We start from the raw sequence: 19,186 nt of genomic DNA, 5'->3' as shown, positions 1-19,186 counted from the left end.
TGTTTCAGGAACCCTGGGGAACAGAGGAACCAACTTGCTTGAGATTTGCTTCATTTTATTTATCTGCTGTATCTAGGGGACAGGGTAGACCATCAGGTGGACTCTGTACGTGGGTTGGATGCCATTTAGGGTGCATGATCACACCAGTGGTGCATTGCTCCCCAGATATTCTGAGCCTTATACTGACCTTTACCCCAGAGTTTAAAATAGCCTTAATTAATCTATTCGCGGCCAGTGACGACCGGACAAGAATCACCAACCATAGACCAACTTGACTGTCTGTTATCTAGCTGTTCGATTAACGCTTTAGTAGTGCTGGGAGTTGACCTAAACTGTCAATTTGAACCTATGAAAGATCTAATAGGTTCACCTGCTATAGAGGAGGATGGGCTGTGGGCCATTCCTGAGACCAATATCTCTCCAATCATGGCTTGCACACCATTGGCTCGGCAAATAAAAGCACTTACCTTAAAGCATTCCCTGCGTGTCTGCAACAGCCGTTTCAGCTTGGACTCTCTCGGGAGATTCACTTACAATAGAGTTGGACACCCCTCAATCTTAGATTATTTCTTAGTAGAAACCAGTAGTCGGGGGAAGGTAAAGGACTTCACTGATAGGCTGCGCCCTGACAGTGATCATAATGCTCTAATACTTGAACTCACAATGCCAACGAAACGGAACCAATTGGCAGAAGCTTCTGCTATTGATCACAGACCAACACTCACTAATGGCAGACGGAACGTCAGGTGGGCATGGTTGGAAAAAAAGCCCCAAAAAATGGCTCTCCTATTTGAAGCCCTTATACCCAATCTTTAGGCCATGTCAGAGCTTGCAAAGTCAGGAGGTATTGCTACATCCCTTGCAGAAGTCGCAAAGGTCAATGAGTGCACCATCATAAAGCTTGAGGAGGTGTTTCGGACAGCATGTGCAAGGGGAGGTAGGACGAAGCATACACAGACTTGCTTTAATGGTGGTTGTCGAACTGCAAAAAAGCATTGCTAGAGGCTATAAAATCCAAGTGTAAGACTACAGTAAAATCAGCAAGATCCCACTAATAAAACCACCACTGCATCTGCAAAAATGGTTTGGGAAACAGAACAATGGGAGAGTTTGAAACTGGCCCTGGAGGCCAAAGATTTGAAAACTTTTTGGAGTATTATTTCCACAGGCAGCAGCAAAGGAGAGGCGGCTATTGAGCCAAATATAGCTGCTGCTTGTTGGAAAGGTAATAGAGAGGGAACCCCAATTTACCCTTGGAGGTTTGGGCAGTAATACGAAAAGATAAAAGCACCTGCAAGGGATTTTGTTTAGACAATGATTGTGCTAAATTCAAGAAAACTTAGTCAAGGATGTCACTCCAAATGGAGACAACATCTAAGTGTCTTCAGACAACAAAACAACAGTAAATGTCAGAGGAAAAACACACGAAGAAGCTTTGGTATTTGAAAAAAGAATGTCAATCTTATTTTGGCATAAAAAGTACAAAAGTAGGGTATACAATAATAAATAGACAAAGACTTTTTACAGCCACAAAATTATGTAGAGAAGCCAAAATCAAATTGTGCTAACCAGACATAACTAAAAAACTATTCCAAATCTATCACAAGTTACAAAAATCAAGACTGAAAAATGTGCAACTTGGGGAAGGAAATTTCAGATTGGAAATAGATGCAGAGGTCGACGTTTCGGTCTGTTCTATTTTCGTCTTTCAGACCATCTTCAGGACAACTTATTTGAAGCTGACAGAGAAACCAGTCTCATGACAGTGGGATGCTGTCACAGGAAAATCTTAATTGTCACTGCAGCAATTGCTGTCTATATTTGAGACGTGAATCACTTAAGTTGGGCGCTTCAGTCATTAATGTATCTGAATGCAGCTTTTGAAGTAGGTGCTTGATGAGCACAATCTAACAGAAAAACGGCAGCGTCTCTCAGTAGAAATCAAGGCCATCCACAATTTTTGTGAGTTCTGCAGGTCTAGGGGGTTGAAGATCAACATCCAAAAAACAAAATGTATGTTCTTCAACCCCAACAGATCAACCAGCCCTAACCCATGCATGAATGGCACCCCTCTTGAGGGGGTATCTACATTTGACTACCTGAGCCTTACACTTACTGAAAATATGGCCTGGGGGGCTCTAATAACCAAGTCTATTCTTAAATTGACTTTGTCTGCAGGTGGTCTAGCCAAGTTTTTTAGAAAGTCGTGTCACAAGCCGGTAAGCCCAGTCATTCAGATTTATAAAACTCAGCTTAGGAGTGCTGCCCTATATGGGGCTGAACTCTGGGACCATTCTCACCTTAGCCCTATTGTTAAAACAGAGAACAACTATCTTAGGCTGCTATTCTGCTTACCGGTGAGCTCCCCTCTGGCTCCACTGCGTATGGATCTTGGGGTGAGACCCATTGCAGAGGAAATTGGCTGCAGACCTTTACTTTTTTGGCAGCGCCTCTTGGGTTGTGCAGAAACTGGCCGAATATAGATCTGAGCTCTTAGAAATCTTAAGGCTTCCAGACATAGGTAAGATGTCATGGTTTGCTTATGTTAGGGAAAGCCTTTGTTCTATTGGCAGGGATGATCTATGGGAAAATCCAGACACAACCTGTTTGAGAACCCCGCGTAAACAACTAGTTACCAGCTATAGGGCGCGCAAACTCGATAAACTCCAAAAAGATTCTACCACTGGATCTCTTACATCAACATTTTAGGATGTGAAGGTTACGTATAACATTGAGCCATGCCTAGATGAAATTCGATTGGCATAGGTGGTGTTACACCAGGCGGCAATGGTGTTTACCAGCTTAAATGTTCAACAGTAAAAACTGTAAAATCATTATGTCCCCGCTCTACTCTTCAACTTCTTTCAGGTTCCCTTATTTACATATAGATTGAGAATAGGTTTCAAATGCCTGGGGCACAGTTGAAAGAAACCAAAAGATACTGATAAAAACTATGAAAGGGCACCATGGATGGTGGCAAGGATACACCTGCTTTCAATTTGTACTGCTGTTCCTGAAAATGATAAAAACAAACTTTATAAAATATCCCTTTTAATCCATCCAACAAGACATTGGCTCAATTTTATCTTTTTTTGTAAATGTTATGAACATTTTAAACATAGATATGTAATACCAGTTCTCAAAATATAAGTTTAAAACTATACAAAACTGCCAAACGTTCTTTGCATGTTATCCTATCTAACTGTTTAGTTATTCAGTGGTGGGCTTCCAGAAAAATACAATATGTTGGTGCAGTGCAACACACTTTTAGCCTATATCAGGAACTATTATTTTTTATTCATAATTATTTTACTGGTTTATTTTATTTATTTTTACACACGATGAGTGGTTTTATTTTGTTGTTTTTATGATTATTTGAAAATAATCAAACACAGTTTGATAAAGAAAAATGCCTTTGTTTAATTTTCCCTTCATCTGCATGTTCTCACTTTGACCTAGATGCATTTTATTAGCAACTTGACACCCCATTCACGAACATAAAAACAGTAAAATATGCTTAAAAGCAAGCGGGGTAATACTAACCTTCTTCTTTGATAGATGTTTCAAAGCCTTCGAGGTTCAGCTGAATGCTGTTGTCTGCATCCTCTTTCTCATTCCCCAATAGCATCCAGTTCTCCAAATCACTTTCAGACGAGGTTTCCTCGTCCTCACCAGTGCTATCACACTCACCCTCTTCATCTGAATTCTCTTCAACCACCAAAACCTCATGGATCGAGGAGGATTTTCCACTGCATTTTTTCGGATGACTTTTGAGTGGTCTTGGATCATCCAAGTCACTAGAATCCAATATGAGGACTACACTGGTGTTGGCACGGTTAGGGGTGGACTGCCCAGTGGGATTAGGAAGTTGTCCTTTCCTTCTGGAATGTAAAGCAACCACCTTTTTGCTGCCTTTGCTTTTGTAAACACTGTCTTCTTCTGTAGTGTCCGACAAGGTAATTACTTCTGGTCCGTCAGAAATCTGAACACAATCAACATCTGATACATTTATAAGATTTACCTCCTCCTTTATTTTATTACCAGGATGCAACGTTAACCCTTGTCCGTCTTCAGTGGCCACATTATCTACCTCCTCTTCGCTTTCTTTCTCCTCCCCGTTAACAAGGCTAAGATTTTGGGCATAATGGACCTGGCTGTAAAGGAAGCACTCAGTTTCACTGTCCACACTCTCCTCACTAGAGGACTCTTCTTTATAGAGCTCATCTTCCAAATCTTGTAAGTCTTCATAGCCACCAAACATTTTGATGCGCTAGTCACCTGTGTAAAAAGAAAGCAACTAGTTAGATAACTTTCTAATCATAAGGCAGCAAAGCTATGATTTTCCTCTCTGTTCTGAAAAGTCACACACAAAGTGTCTATGAGGTTAATGGATTATATTTGTGCTTTAAGAAATGCAACTAATAAAAAACAATGCCTTCTGGACTTCAACAAAAATATATTACATGCAGAAAACAAAGCAACGAGTAGCAGCTCAAACTAATGGAATTATGTTTTTGTATTTGAATATACAGTTTAAATTCTGAGAGCAGAAAAATAAACACTGAGGAAGCCGGTCATTGTGCGTTTTTTTTAACTGTGAAAAGCTTTACTAAGGTTACGTGCAAAACAAAGAACAAATACATCACTTTCGATAGCAGTGCATCTTAACCTTGTCCTTGAATGTCTATGAATGTGTTATGGGTTCCTAAACATTGTGTAAATATTATAGAAGGGTTGCAAGGAGAGCAAAAGTAACTTTGGTGTGATAAACATCATAACAGGAAGGTTTTGTTATCAATGTACAGTCTACACATCAACGGTGTGTACTGTGTTCACTTGAGGATAAATGCGAAATGTCACTCCCATAACTTTTAGCACCAGCTGTGGCATATTATGAACAACAAGGGGGCTAAGTATGGCATTTTGAACCAGATTTGAAAAGCTTACTGGATTATTGGGTCTAAACACGAAAGCTCTATCTGTGCTTCAGTACCCATTTCTCATTGCCTAGCCTGAAGTACTGCAACTATTTTAGGGGCTAACATAGGTCTGCTGGAGCCAGAGTTCGAGTACAGCTCTAGCATACATTGCCCAAAACTGAAGCAGGACATATTGTATAATTACCAGTGCTGGAGAAAAGTATTGAGTAAAGTGTCCAATTTTGGATGTTATGTCTTTTGTATCAGTGCACCATTGACAAATTACTTGATATCTGGTGCTGGGTGGGGGGAGGGTGACTCACTTGCTGCCATGATTTGTTTCTGACTGGTGAGAGAGGAGCAACATCTTAGACATTCAGTCATTATAGACCCTTCCATCTGGCCCTTGTTGCTGTGCTCGGTCAGTATGGTGTGCTACTGACAACAGTACAACATATTTGTAACATTGGTGTGGTCTTGTAGCAATCATCAAGGTAGTCAAGCATGTATGTCTGGTCTGGTATGTGTAGTTCTTCGTGGTAGATACAAACTGTTTAGTATATGGTCTTACAGTACACAGGAGCCTGCAATTCCTGTATAAAATCCCACCTCTAATTGTCTTATTACTTATTCCAGTATACATGCGAAGAAGCAACTCTGCATATTCCATTCTGAAAATATATTTATTGGGTTTTATATTATAGACATCATGTGCGACAAGATAGGTCATTCATAGTTCCAATGTTAAAAATCATACCATGTAACTACACATTGATGTAGGAAAGTCATATAACGGTACGTACATATTACATAAATCTCAACAAAAAAGAAATCTGTATAGGATTTGGCGGTAAATGCCAGCAATTACTACTTGTATATTGCTGCACTGTCAATAAGGAGGGCTAAAAATAGAAACTGAGGGAGGAAGAGGGCATGTAAAGGAGATGGAAGCAAAGCAATTCTGCACTTAGCATGCCACTGAACTGGAGCCGTTTCAGTTGCAGAACAGAGTCTTATTGGAACTTCCAAACAGCATCTAGAAGTTTGGGAACTTCTTGTTAGGAAGAAGCGTGAGATGAAAATCAAGCTTTGAAACGAGGCCTGATGCTTGTCAACCGTCATAAATATACTGTATGCAAGTCAACTTAAAGGGCTAATGCTTAACGCACAGCTAAGGAACTTGACCAAAGAATCAACAGTTGAAAACTTGGCTTACTGTATGCGTAAGTGGAATATGGTTAATGAAACAATAAAATAATTTGATGGACGTGCTTATACATTCAGGAATACAGTTCCTACATGCAAAAACCATAAATTGAGAAGAGATTAAGGCAATATGCTACCGCACCTACCACCACCATGGGAACGGTATACAGACAATTAAAGTGTTGCACAGAAGTGGAAGTTCAACCCCTTTCAACTTCCAGCGGAGAAAACTCCAAAACAAATACATTTTGATGGTTTAGCACCCTGCTTATTTTGTATTAATTTCCTTAAAAGCTTCTGCTTTTAAGGAAATTAATAAAAATAAGAAGAATATGAACAAAGGACTATCATATTTATTGAAGATTTGGAATCATATGCACTGTGTGAACGAAATGTAAAATAAGTGTGCTGAAATTTAATGAATGCTGAGAAATATACTTTGTAGAATAAGGGTGCTGAACTATCAAATTTTTTTAACTACCATGAATTGGTCCAGTTTCAAAAGCCGGCCAAAAGAGATCCCTTCGAAATTCATAACACTCTACTTCCGATTCCGCCTAATTTCAAGAAAGAAAAATCTTGCACCTGTTCCTTCTCCAGGAATGCTCCAAGAATTTGGAACTCTCTGCCTAAGGATCTACGTACAATCAATCATTCCCTCACATCAGAAAAAAAAATAAAGTTCTTCATCTCAACAATACCTAAACCCTCCCCCCGAAATCATCTGCCTTGCCAGATGTGCCTCCCTTACCCCAGCCACAGAAATCAGAACTTCACTACCTCAGGGAACAAACTGTACTGCTACACTCCCCACCAACACAACACCCTACCATATCTACCTCTGAACTATATTGTCCACATATTGTATCATTTATTGTTTTCTTCCTTTATATTCTGTTCTATGTGTTTCTCATGTACTCCATATATAACTTGTGTAATTGCTGCTATGCTAACTGTAAAGATGAATCTACAAGAAGGTACATCAAGAAGATCTTTATTACCAGTCTCCTCTCCCCACCAGCAGTACAGCCAACTGACATATCTCAACATTCTAAGGTAGCCTTCAGGGGAACAAAGGAAGGAACCAGGGAAGGGAAGGGGAAACTAAAGGGAGGAACATACCAATAATCAGCTGAGGAAATTAGAGTCAGTGGTGACTCTAATTAAACAGAATAATATATTAATAAATATTAACAATTCATTTAAGTCATGAATACAGAATGTAACACATCTTCCCCCTCCAAAAAGATAGGAAAAAAGTAACTATAAGATCATTTATATACAACATAGTCTTTGTGCCAAATGGGTGTTTTATGGATTCTTTGTGTCTTGGACCAGTTGAGATGATTTTGATTATGAGATTCCATGGTGGATCCGTGAGTGGATGCCTTGCCAGGTATGGGTTGGTATTTAGTTAACCTGTCCATACTCCACATCTGATTATTATTCCTTATGGGTGGGTCTTTTTATCGTTGTAATTTGCATAGGTTTTGAAAAATTGGTATCAGGATTGCTTACGCTGGGGTTCTTAACACAAACCTAATCACCAACTTTCCACTGAGGAGTCTTGGTTCCGTGTTTCATGTCGCAATGAATTTTATATTTAGTTTGGTGTGGATTTATTTTGTCTTTGGAGACTTGAGTGTTGTGTGTAATACTAGTTCCACCTCCCAGCCAATTTGGAAAGAATTTTGTGCAAGGTTTCCTGCCTTTTAAGGCAGAAAAAGGGGAAATGCCTGTGAATGGTTTGGAGTGGTGTGGTAAGCCCATAGTATTTCTTGTATTGCCTGTTCTATTGGAATACCGTTAACACTGAACGAGTGTTACAAGAACTATTTTTAGGGTTGAACATGAAAATCAGAGGTGTGTGGTCGTGCGTATACAGAATTGAATGCCCCAAAGAAAGAATTTAAAATGTTTTACAACCCAGAAACAGGCTAGAGCTTCTCTTTCTACAACCTTTGATCATGTGATTCATTCTTTCCACCAGGCCATCGGCCCTGGGACAGTGAAGAGGCGTTTTCAAGTGAGTTATATTTAATTTACTAAGGACCTCTGTCATGGTGTAAGAAGTAAATTGAACTCCATTGTCTGTGATTATGGAGGATGGAATTCCTGTCCAGGACAAAAGAAACTCTGAGAAATTGGATGACAGAGTCAGTGGTGATTTGGTTGACCATTTTTATTACAGTCCAGTGTGAATGGTAATCTATTAAGACTAGGGCAAAACGTTTTATAGCTCCTCTGAAATTGAAAGGACCAATTATATCAAGGGCTAACTTTTCCCATGGTTTGTCTGGTACAGATACAGGGGAGATGAGTGCTTTCCTGGTTATTTTAGACGTGTCACTATTAGCACATGTTAAACAGTTCTTTACCTTTTCTTCTACCATTGAGTCCATTTTAGGAAACCAGTATCGTTCACGCAGTCTAGCTTTAGTTAAACTTCTACCAAGGTGACCTTCATGTACAAGATCAACTATTTTATATCAGAGTTGTTCTGGTGGTATTATTTTGTCATTCCTGAACAGAACACACTGTTCAATGTTAAGTTCATGACGTATCTCCCAAAATGTCTTGATATCTTTGCTTATAGAATCAGAGGAAGTGGGCCAACCCTGTACAGTGTAAGTTAAGAGTTGTGTCATTGTGGTGTCCTTATTCATGCAATCTGACCATTCTTGGGAAGTGATGGTGGGGAGATTGAGTTGAAGATAGGGTATTCATGGGTGTCAAATTTTTCTTCTTTACTGATTGGACTTCTTGAAAGAAAGTCTGCTGCAGAATTTCGAATACCTGGAACATATTCTAGTCTAAAACAGAAGCCCAAGTATCCATTTGGCTATGCTGGGAGTGTTACAAGAACTATTTTTAGGGTTGAACATGATTTTTTATTTTGTCTTTGGAGACTTGAGTGTTGTGTGTAATACTAGTTCCACCTCCCAGCCAATTTGGAAAGAATGTTGTGCAAGGTTTCCTGCCTTTTAAGGCAGAAAAAGGGGAAATGCCTGTGAATGGTTTGGAGTGGTGTGGTAAGCCCATAGCATTTCTTGTATTGCCTGTTCTATTGGAATACCGTTAACACTGAACGAGTGTTACAAGAACTATTTTAGGGTTGAACATGAAAATCAGATGTTTTTGGTCCGTGAGTATACAGAATTGAATGCCTCAAAGAAAGAATTTAAAATGTTTTTACAACCCAGAAACAGGCTAGAGCTTCTCTTTCTACAACGGAGTAGTACATTTCTGCTTTGGTCAGAGTATGGGAGGCAAACGCAACAATTCTTTCTTTACCAGTAATAACTTGGGTGAGGGTAGCCCCTAAGCCTTTGTTGCTTGCATCCATACTAAGTATAGTTTTACGATTGTGTTCAAAATTACATAGGTATGGAGCTGAAAGGATGGCCTCTTTTACTTTTAAAAATTATGTTTGTTGATCTGCTGACCAGTGTGGTTCTTTGTGAGTTCTCTGAGATTTGAAGTTAAATCAGCAAAATGATTGACATACTTCGCCATAAATTCTGCCAGACCTAAAAATGATTTCAGTTCAACTTTGTTGGTAGGTGCAGGAGCATCTCTTACTGCTTCTAATAAACAGTATTTTGGTTTAAATCATTCATTTGAAACGATGTGCCCTAAGTATTCCACAGCTTCCACACCCAACTCGCATTTTTCTTTCTTTAAAGTAAGTCCTGCATTCTTGAATCTGGAAACAACTTGCCTTAGAATTTTATTGTGTTCATCAACGCTAGCACCATAAAGCAATACATCATCTTGAAAGCATAATGTCTTGGGAACGTTTTCCAAGACATGTTGCATAATTTTTTTAAATACTGCCACCGCAGAGGCCAACCCGAAAGGCATGCGACGGAACATGAATGTACCCATAGGTGTAGTGAATGCAGTGAGTCTTCTAGAGTCCGGATGTAGCTCCACCTAATGGTACACCATGGAGAGGTCCAGAACACTGAACAAGTGGCCTCTCCCATGGTGCTGAACATCTCGTGGATGCGGGGTAATTGGTGCCTTTCCACCAAGATAATGTTGTTTAGGTCTCGTAAGTCAATACACATTCTGATATCTTGGCTGTGCTTCTTTTTAGCAATAACAATGGGGGCAACCCATTCCGAGCAATCAATGGGTTGTATAATGTCTAATTTTTCCAATCTAGATAATTCTTTTCTCAAAGGTTCCCACTTAAGGTGGGGTATAGGTTTAGTTTTACAAATCACTGGTTTAGAGTTCTGTTTTAATTGAATCTTGTGTAGAAAGTCTTTCAGTAACACGAATACTTCTGAAAAAACTTCTGGAAATTCATTTGCAATGAGTTCACTGTTGCTTGAAGGAATGACAGCTAAAACTTGTTCCGGGTTATTAGGGTCTAGTTTGATACCAAGTTCTCTTTGATGTTGCCATCCTAATAAGTTGGATCAATTTTCTACCACATATAATTTTCCCACAGTAGAACAATCTTTAAAAGAGATAAGAGACTTGATCATGCCTTTCATTGGTATGTGGTCTCTATTATAACCACTAGGTGTAATGTCTGATTGATATAACTTATCTTGATCTTTGCCTAAGATAGATTTAAACTGCAAAAAGTTTATTAGAGTGAAAGGAGAGCAGGAGTCTGCAAACATCTTAACATTTTTGCCATCAATGAATACATTACATTCAGAATAAGCTTTATGATTACTATTGTTGATCTCATTAATCTGTAATATAATTTTCTTGACTTGAGTTTTGTCACCAGAGAGCCCATTTCCCCCAGTTTTCTTTGAAAAACATCTGCAAACTCTTGCTACGTGAACTTTTTTGTTGCATTTCCTGCACCAAGTTAATGTGGCTTGACAAATGGGATTATTGGCTAGATGATTGTTGCTTCCACAACAAAAGCATTTAAATGTAAAATTTTCTGAGTCTCCTGTTTGGTTGCGCCAATTATCATTTTTAATTTTGGGAGGATCATTCTTTATTTTACAAATTTCTGATTCTGTTTCTAAGTTAGTAATCTCTGCTACCTTATCGTTGGAATCTGAAGAATGTATTTCTTTTATGCAAATTGCTGTGTGCTCTATAGATTTGGCTATTTTAATGACCTCTTGAAGATCAGGTTGTTTCTCTAATAATTTTCTCTGTATTTCCCTATTGTTTGTACAACGTACTAACTGGTCTCTGATTAAAGAATCATTAAGATCATGGAACTCGCATAGTTTGCTGAAGCCTCTTAGAACTGCAACGTAAGTGGAAACACTTTCTTGCTTGCCTTGAGAACGACTGAAGAATGTATGTCTTTCTAATACTATATTTACTTTATCCTCAAAGTGAATTTGTAGTTTTAACAAAATGGTATCGTAAGTATCTATTTCATTTTCCTCATCTGTATCAATTTCAGGTTCTGGTAAGGATTCAAATATTTTCCTACCATTATGGCCCAAATTGTGTAAAAGGATATGCTGTTTCCTTAAAGCACTACATTTTTCTCCAAAAATTGTTCTCCCATTCCTCCCATGGAATGCTGGGTTCTCCAAATTCATTCAGGAATGGTGCAGGTTGGGTCATACTTGCGGCAGATATTATATCAATAGTGGAGGATAAGATAAACAAAACTATACTAAGTAATATGAAAAATAATATGAATAGATTAATCTCTAGTAGCGTAGAAGGGAAAATACATGTACAATATTAACACTATAAAGAATTACATTATGCTGCACATATTGAAATTATGAATAGTCATGGTGTGCGTATCACCGTGGAATATAATTAAATAATGTGTTTTGATGTTCAAGGTGTGTGTATCACTGTGGAAAATATACTGAAGTCAAAGGGCGACACACAATGAATTTCTTTGGACACAAAAGTGAATGATACTTTAAAGTGTGCGTGTCACTGAAAATAGGCTCTCAGATATTTAATGAAGACTTAGCTGAGATAATAATGCCACAGGAAAAGTGCATATATTTAACGCCACAAGGTAATTTTGAACTGTATGCTGCAGATTGTTGACCTAAATAACCTTGAATCTGGTGGAAATTTGATAATGGTGTGCGTGTCACCGAAAAATGCACGCAGAACAAGAGAAAATTATTGGCTTTTATACACGCTGAAAAGGAAGTCCACTTTCTATAAGGATAAGAATCTAATTTGGATCGCCTCTGGAAACCGCCTAACGAGGAGTCTCCATGCCCCTGCCGGAATACAAGTCGGGTTGGAAGCAGGGAATGTGGAAGAAAGTGCGTCCGAGGAGGCAGCAACGCCCCGGCCACAAGAGGAGCAGACTACGCTTCAAGCAGACGACGGTCTGAGGCGCGCCAGGCAGGAGCGCGGTAACAGTGCGACGGCTAAGCCTCCGTCCGTATGGCAAGCGGTGAGGCAGCAGCGCCCCGGCCCCTTTGAGGAGCAGATCACACCAAAGGCAGACAACGGTCCGAGGCGCACCAGACAGCAGCGCTGGTGCAGTGCGGAGACTCAGCCTCCGTCCGACGGAAATGGGTCTCCTCACCCAGGAATTCACCACTTCAGGGAACAGCAAGTCAGAGCGTTGCGGTGCCTCAACTTTCAAAAAGCTGGGAAAACACCCCACACTCTGGAATCACCGCACTGAAGGTGAACATAAGGCAATAGCGCTCCTAGTAGTTCCACAAAAGTTAAGAAAGACAACACAGTGAAAGTGCGTGACAAAGAGAACACACTGTGTACTTCAATATAATATGACTTTGAAGGTGGCAAAGTGAGGGCAAGACACAACTGCCTCAGGACATGAATCACCAGATGTCAAGAGTCATAAACTGCCACACATATCCGGAAACGTCGGCAGATGCTTCCTTAAGTTCACCCACAAATCAAAGTAGAAAGTCCGGAGGAGAAGTTGTCACAGGAGTGAAGAAAACAAGCCTCCATAGAAAGTCAAGACAACGTGGTACCTTAATTAAAAGCTGGAGGAGTGGATAACAAAAGGGGAGGAGCCGGTGTTGTCTGCCCCCTTCCATAGATTGTCGCCAGTGATGTAAAGATGAATCTTCAAGAAGGTAAGTCAAGAACATCTTGTTTACCAGTCTCCTCTCTCCACCAGCAGTACAGCCAACTGACATATCTCAACAATCTAAGGTAGCCTTCAGGGGAAAAAAGGAAGGAACCAGGGAAGGGGGAAACTAAAGGGAGGAACATACCAATAATCAGCTGAGGAAATTAGAGTCAGGGGTGACTCTAATAGTCTAATTAAACAGAATAATATATTAATAAATATTAACAATTCATTTAAGTCATTAATACAGAATGTAACACTAACTCTGGAAAGCGCTCTGATACCTTCAGGTTAAGTTCCAGCTATACAAAGCTCAATAAATAAAATTAATTTATGTTAAAAGTACAATTTTCCAGAAAAAGCAACCTGGTTTGCCTTGATTGGTTTTATAGGATGCCCATATAAGATGGAAAGATCACAGCATTACATGTCACCACAGTTGTCGTTGCCTTTTCAAGGTTTCTGTTATCTACTAACTGGTAACACGTATGGGAAATATTAAATAAATAAACAATCAAAGCCAGCCAGCCACCCATACACCAGCATAAGTTTGGATGTTTAAACGTCTATGTCAGTCCTGGGTGTAATCTTACCTAAATTTATAGTGAGTTTTCTCAAGACTTCAGATGACACCCATCCTTCCTTAAAGCTCGTGGGCTATCACCAACTGCAGCCCACGTGAACCTTATCTCTCACAGAAAAATTAACAACGGATATGTCCGAATGTTACGGAAACAAGGATGAGCTACAATGTGGCTCTGTGTACATTTCAACTGTAAATCAAGCTAGGCGACCACCTGCTTTCTACTTACATGGACCGCTCGTGAATTCAGCCTAAAGTCCGTCTTTTGTTGTTGGTCTTTCAACAGATGTCAATTGGCCGTTCATAATAGCACTTCCGGGTCGTAGACGACCAATCCCATGGCTTAACACACTGTTCTGGAGCTGTGTGAATGACGAGCACTGCTAAAACTTAAAGCGGCCTAGGATTGGCGCATTGATGTCTCTGCTCTGTATCTGCGTCACAGAGAATGCTGAAGGGACGAATGGTTGTGTAGTTAAGATGAGTCTGGGCATCGACCGCGGACACTGTGGCTGGGCTTTGAGCGAGTGACGGAACAGATGGTGACTGCCTGCCTTGGACAGAGCAAGCTGTGATGGGAGAAGAGGTGCGAATGGGGGAAGTGCCCCAGATGGTGACGAGAGTCCGCCAACACGTTCATGCTCAGGGTGGGCATGACAGCCATAGGGGGCATGGGTGAAGATCTTGGTTATTATTTTAACATTTACTGACCAGCGCAGATGTTCTAAAAATTAGCGTTTGGCGAGGTAATTGGGGCTCTAATTAGTATAGGGAGTGCGCAAACATGTAATGATGTTGGAGTTAGGGCTTTTAGTGGGCCGGGTCTGAGGCCCGGCAGTTTTTAAATGGGGCCTCGAAAGGGGTCTCTATCGGGATCTATTTTTTGCCTGCAGTCACTGCAGTCCGTTTTGACAGCAGGCACTTCGATTTTGGCGTGCTCACACTGCTGTCTACTCACTAGTGGAGAAGTGACAGCATGACCCCGTGCCAGGTGAGCGTTGTAGAGGAAGGGAAATCCTTTAAAGAGAATAATTTTCTCTTTGGATTTCCCTTTTCTTTTTGTAACTCGGGAGAAGCAACATTGTCCAGGTGTCACCAGGTGGAAGCTTTTTCAACATTATATACAACAAGCGATAGTTGCTGCTTATTTATGTAATGCAACTAACAACCATTGACCAAGCCAATAGCCCTGACTTGTAGGTATGATGTTACTTGTTGTATTCTATATAGATGCAATGACAAATAGCAAAATACAAGTCGGGAAGCTCACTATGCTAACCACAGATTTTATTTTGTGTTTTAAGCCACGCCCTTAATTACATTGGCCACGCCCCTTTGGGAGACTCTCCAGTTTTTTCATCCCACTTAAACCCCTGGTTGGAGTCCTATCACTTTAAAATGTTCTGGTCAGCTTTAATGAAAGTATACATGTTGTAAATGACACTGAGATAGTTATGTTAAAACTTTCTTGTACAACTCGCAAGCAGCAAAGAATAGCCACAAAGTAAAAACGCACCACAATTTCGAAGATGTCGATCAGCATTCTTGCTGACCAACAGCCAGGGCCTTTTCTACCATTAGGCAAGACTAGGCGGCCGCCTAGGGCGACAAAAAGCATGTGTGCATGAAGGTCGGGGTTCTTTGGAGGTTCCCGGCGCGCTTTGTTAGATGCTGACTCCTGTCCGAGGACCCAGCATGCACAGCACTGTGCCCCCGTCTTGAACATAGGGGAGGGTGCCTTGAGTCCCTGAGGAGCAGCAGAGAAGTTAGACTGGCAGGTGGGGGGCATCATCAAGCAGGGTCCATGGCTCTGTTCAGAAGGACGTTGGAAGGTGCCGAGACCTGCCCGCCTGCGGCCCCGGCCATTAGCAGCGCCTCCCTCCCAGTGCCCGATTATAGGCGCTTGGACAGCCTCAAGTCGCCAGCTGTGGGCAATGCACAAATATTTTTATTAATGTCCATGCCGAACTGCAGTTGATGACGTTACTCTGAACTTTGAAGTGCCAAATCCAATTTTTGTCATGTTGGTTTCTTTTTAAACATAAAATACTTTCCCATTTTCTGAACTGGTAATGGAGTTTAGCACTGCCTGTGTTTATAACGCACACTATGTGGAGTTAAGCCAGCCTTTTCAAGGCCAATCATTAGCAGGGCAGATAGCGGTTATTTCAGAGAGGGAGTGAGAGCGTTACTAGGAGCTCGATTCTTCCTTCAGTAACACCTGCCATTCCCACCCGGCACGTGGAAGCACATGTGAGGCAGGCAGGCCCAGGAAGCCCTGGCCAGGTCCACAGACCCTTTCATTAGCTCTGCATTTCATCTGTTCCACAGAGCTGGATGGGGTCTATCTCCCATTAAGAAAGTATCTTTGGCTTTGACTGCAGCCAGCTGACCCTGAGGAAAGGCATCCTCACAGGCCGCTTCCCGCAGAGGCTTGAGGATATTGGCTTGATGTGAAGGGATGGATGTCTGTCCAAGCCAGAACTAGACATCCTCCCGCGGCCACCTCCAGCTCGACGCTGTCATCCCCGCAGCCCCCTTCTAGTAAGTAGTAATGGTGCAATGCTGCAGAAGACTGATGTGCCCGGTCCTGAGAAAGCGCTATCGACCGGCTTAACCGCATCGATGTAGCGGCTTTTCCCGCTGTGTGCGGCGTTTTTCAAAAATCCGCGTTACATGACTAGCTCAGCTCATCATCAGCATACGAGCGCCGTAGCTGATGACGAGCTGAGCTCGTCATCAGCATCGAATGGGTTAATATCTTAGCGCCGCCTAGGGCTTCTGTGGTAAACAATATGACGTTTATTTCAACCAAAAATGTTATTTTTAATGGTGTTTGTAGGATTAATTAGTAAAACAGCCGCTGGTGCAATCAAAGCACTGCCACTTAGACTAAGTAAGTCTGAGTTATCAGCCGCTGGTGCAATCACAGACACAAAAAGAAGGAGAACACAGTACCTTGAAAATTGTAGTTAAATGTTGTTGTTGAGATAGTTGAGCCTCTCTTTTCCGCAGCTGCCGACTACGCCAATGTAGGATTCTGGTTTCAAAGTAAGTTGAGGCTGACACAGCATAAAGTTGTAAAGGAGCTCAGGTTTAATCCAGGAAAGAGAGACACATCCAGATCTCATCCAAGTGCAGAGCAGTAACAGTCTGTGCTTCAAAACATACATTCTAGTAACTGTGGTAACAACATAGAATCAATGACATCACACAGTGCACTCCACAGGTAAGCCTGAGAGTGAAGGATGCTACAGTGTTGTCTTGAAAGTGTGCTTCTGATCAGTTGTTTTATTTTTTGGATCGAGGTCTCCCCCTTTTTAGCTCTGCTCCAGGTGCCAAGGGGAGAGGATGTGGGGTAAAGGCCAGAGATGCCAACATAGGAGCTGGGGAACCAGGTTCGAGCCTCTGTGTCAGCTGAACATCCTGCGATTCTGGGCAAATCACGTAACCTCCCCGTGCCTACCAAAAAGGAATGTGTCCTTGTGTAACATAAGTGGCCCTCAAGTAAAGTGCTCCAATACCTTTGAGTCAAGTTTGCCTATATAAAACTGCAAAAAGTAAACATGCATTGGGTACAAATCTGGCCTCGCTTTAGGCCCTTCCACGTGACTCCGAAGGTGTTTAGAAAATTACAATAGGGGTTACTCCCATTCTGGCAGAGGCAGCTCAAAGCTGTAATCATCATGGGCGCTATTTTTGAGTGGGGGCCAGCTGAAGTGGACAGATCTACAAAATGCACCAGCCCGTTCCCGAGGAACCAGGCACGCCTAATCTGATGGCGCTCCCCAGCTAGGACTTCTGGATGAAACAATTTGGAGTTAATGTCAGTTACATAAAGATTATATTTGATGGTCCTTCATTTGTGTTTAACAAGTGTTTCTGAGCATTTGGAACAGATTTAGGTCAACTTCACCTCCTTCTCTCACTGTCCCCTCCAAGCCATGTAGTGTTTCTCAGGCCTGGGGCTCCACTTGGTAAACACATGTCTTGGGTTCAAATTATAGCTGTTTTGTACACGAATCGCTGAACCCAGCAGAGCGCAAGAACAGCTGAAATAGGATGTGCCCAGGGAGGCAAATCCTGGGACTTTTCCCAGATTTGTTGCAGTACTATTCCGTGCTTTGCTATAACTTTAAAAGCAAAACAAAAAAAATCTGGACACGGGAGGGGGCAGCATTTTTCAATTCTCGCCTATGGCAGCAAAACCCCTAGAAACGGCCCTACCAATAACTAATGACAAACAGCTCAATCCCCTCTTATTAGGGAGAAGCCTACCAGACAGAGTGGTTGCAAAGACGTTGGAACATTGTGAAAGCTTACCTAGGAATACATTCTGTCCATTGCATACCATTGGCTTTGTGTTATGTTACTCCTGTTTACTTGCGTTCCATTCGCTAGCTGTATATGTTTTAGGCTGTCTAGCAGGCCTCTGTCCCACTCTTGCAGGCGCGCAACGCTCATAGGGTTCAGCCCCTCAAAAAACGCCCCTACCCCCCCTCCCTCAATCGCTACCCCCCCCCCCCCCCCCACCCTCCCCTGTGTCTCAGCCTGGGCTGCTGCGATGGGCAGCTGGGTCTGGAGTCTTCTCCAACACGCCCGAGTTTTTCACAGGTCTTTAAATACCATTTGGATATTTACATACCTTTGTAAACTTGTTACTGAGGCTTAGTTTTTTTTTCTGGTTCCTGTAACCCCTGTGCCCCCACTCAGCCTATTCCTTACATTTTACATTTAATGCCCTAGTGTGAGAATGCATGTCATAAAAAGAAATTTAAAGCAGAGTTGCCCCCCAGAAAATGCCAGCCATGTGTTGTTTGAAGAGCCTGCAAAGACCTCATCTGGACACAAAATAGGGCAATAAATAAAAAAAGTATTTATGTGTAATGTGGTTTTTCTGTCTTTGTTCCCTTTAATTATCAGTCATGGATCATTCAGGCACCCCGAGAACACAATTACAAGTGCTTTCTATTTACATTTGCTGTTCAAAGTATGCACAGATGAGTGCTGAAAATAGGGCTTTAGATGACTGTTTATTTTTGTCCCCTCTGGGACATCAAAATAATGTTCTAGCAACCTTAACCATAAGACTGGAAGTTTTGTTGCAGGATCAGCACATTATTTATTTCCTCCACCCTCGATCCCTGATTAATGCCATAATAGCAACAGTTTAACTTGTCTTAAACCTTACCCCGTCATCAATAACATGCTGAGTTACTTCAAGTGTCTGAGAATGCAATGTGCATTCAGACAACTCACTCCTCATTCTCGCCCTTCCCTTTGACGCTCACCCTGCACTCATAGCGATCACAATGCACTTGTGCTGTTCACCCTGTACCTCACCCTGCAGTCACATGAGCACACTAGTCACTCTGTACTCATGTGACACTTCCCTCACCTTCACTGCTCAATCTGCAATATCACTCAAACCAGCCCATCACTAACCATGCA

General features: G+C 41.5%; 1 protein-coding gene across 2 annotated transcripts in view; it reads right to left on the bottom strand.

The window, feature by feature from the left end:
- Nucleotides 1-14,054, bottom strand: part of ZCCHC7 (zinc finger CCHC-type containing 7) — a 281,807-nt gene extending 267,753 nt beyond the window's left edge. Inside the window, exons 1-2 of one of the 2 annotated variants that reach the window (XM_086961897.1) lie at nt 13,965-14,054; nt 3,544-4,278 (exon numbers count right to left, since the gene is read on the bottom strand). In XM_086961897.1, the coding sequence (XP_086818023.1) occupies nt 3,544-4,261 (718 nt within the window). In that variant the 5' untranslated portion in view covers nt 4,262-4,278; nt 13,965-14,054. Of the gene's footprint in view, nt 1-3,543; nt 4,279-13,745 lie in introns of both variants that reach the window. The other variant, XM_086961898.1, reaches the window with a different exon arrangement.
- Between the last annotated feature and the right edge of the window lie 5,132 nt (nt 14,055-19,186).

Source organism: Lissotriton vulgaris, chromosome 3_1, assembly GCF_964263255.1.
Source record: "Lissotriton vulgaris chromosome 3_1, aLisVul1.2, whole genome shotgun sequence".
Classification (NCBI taxonomy): Eukaryota; Metazoa; Chordata; class Amphibia; order Caudata; family Salamandridae; genus Lissotriton; species Lissotriton vulgaris.
The sequence above is the reverse complement of the archived record's forward strand: the minus strand, read 5'-3'. Positions and strand labels throughout refer to the sequence as shown.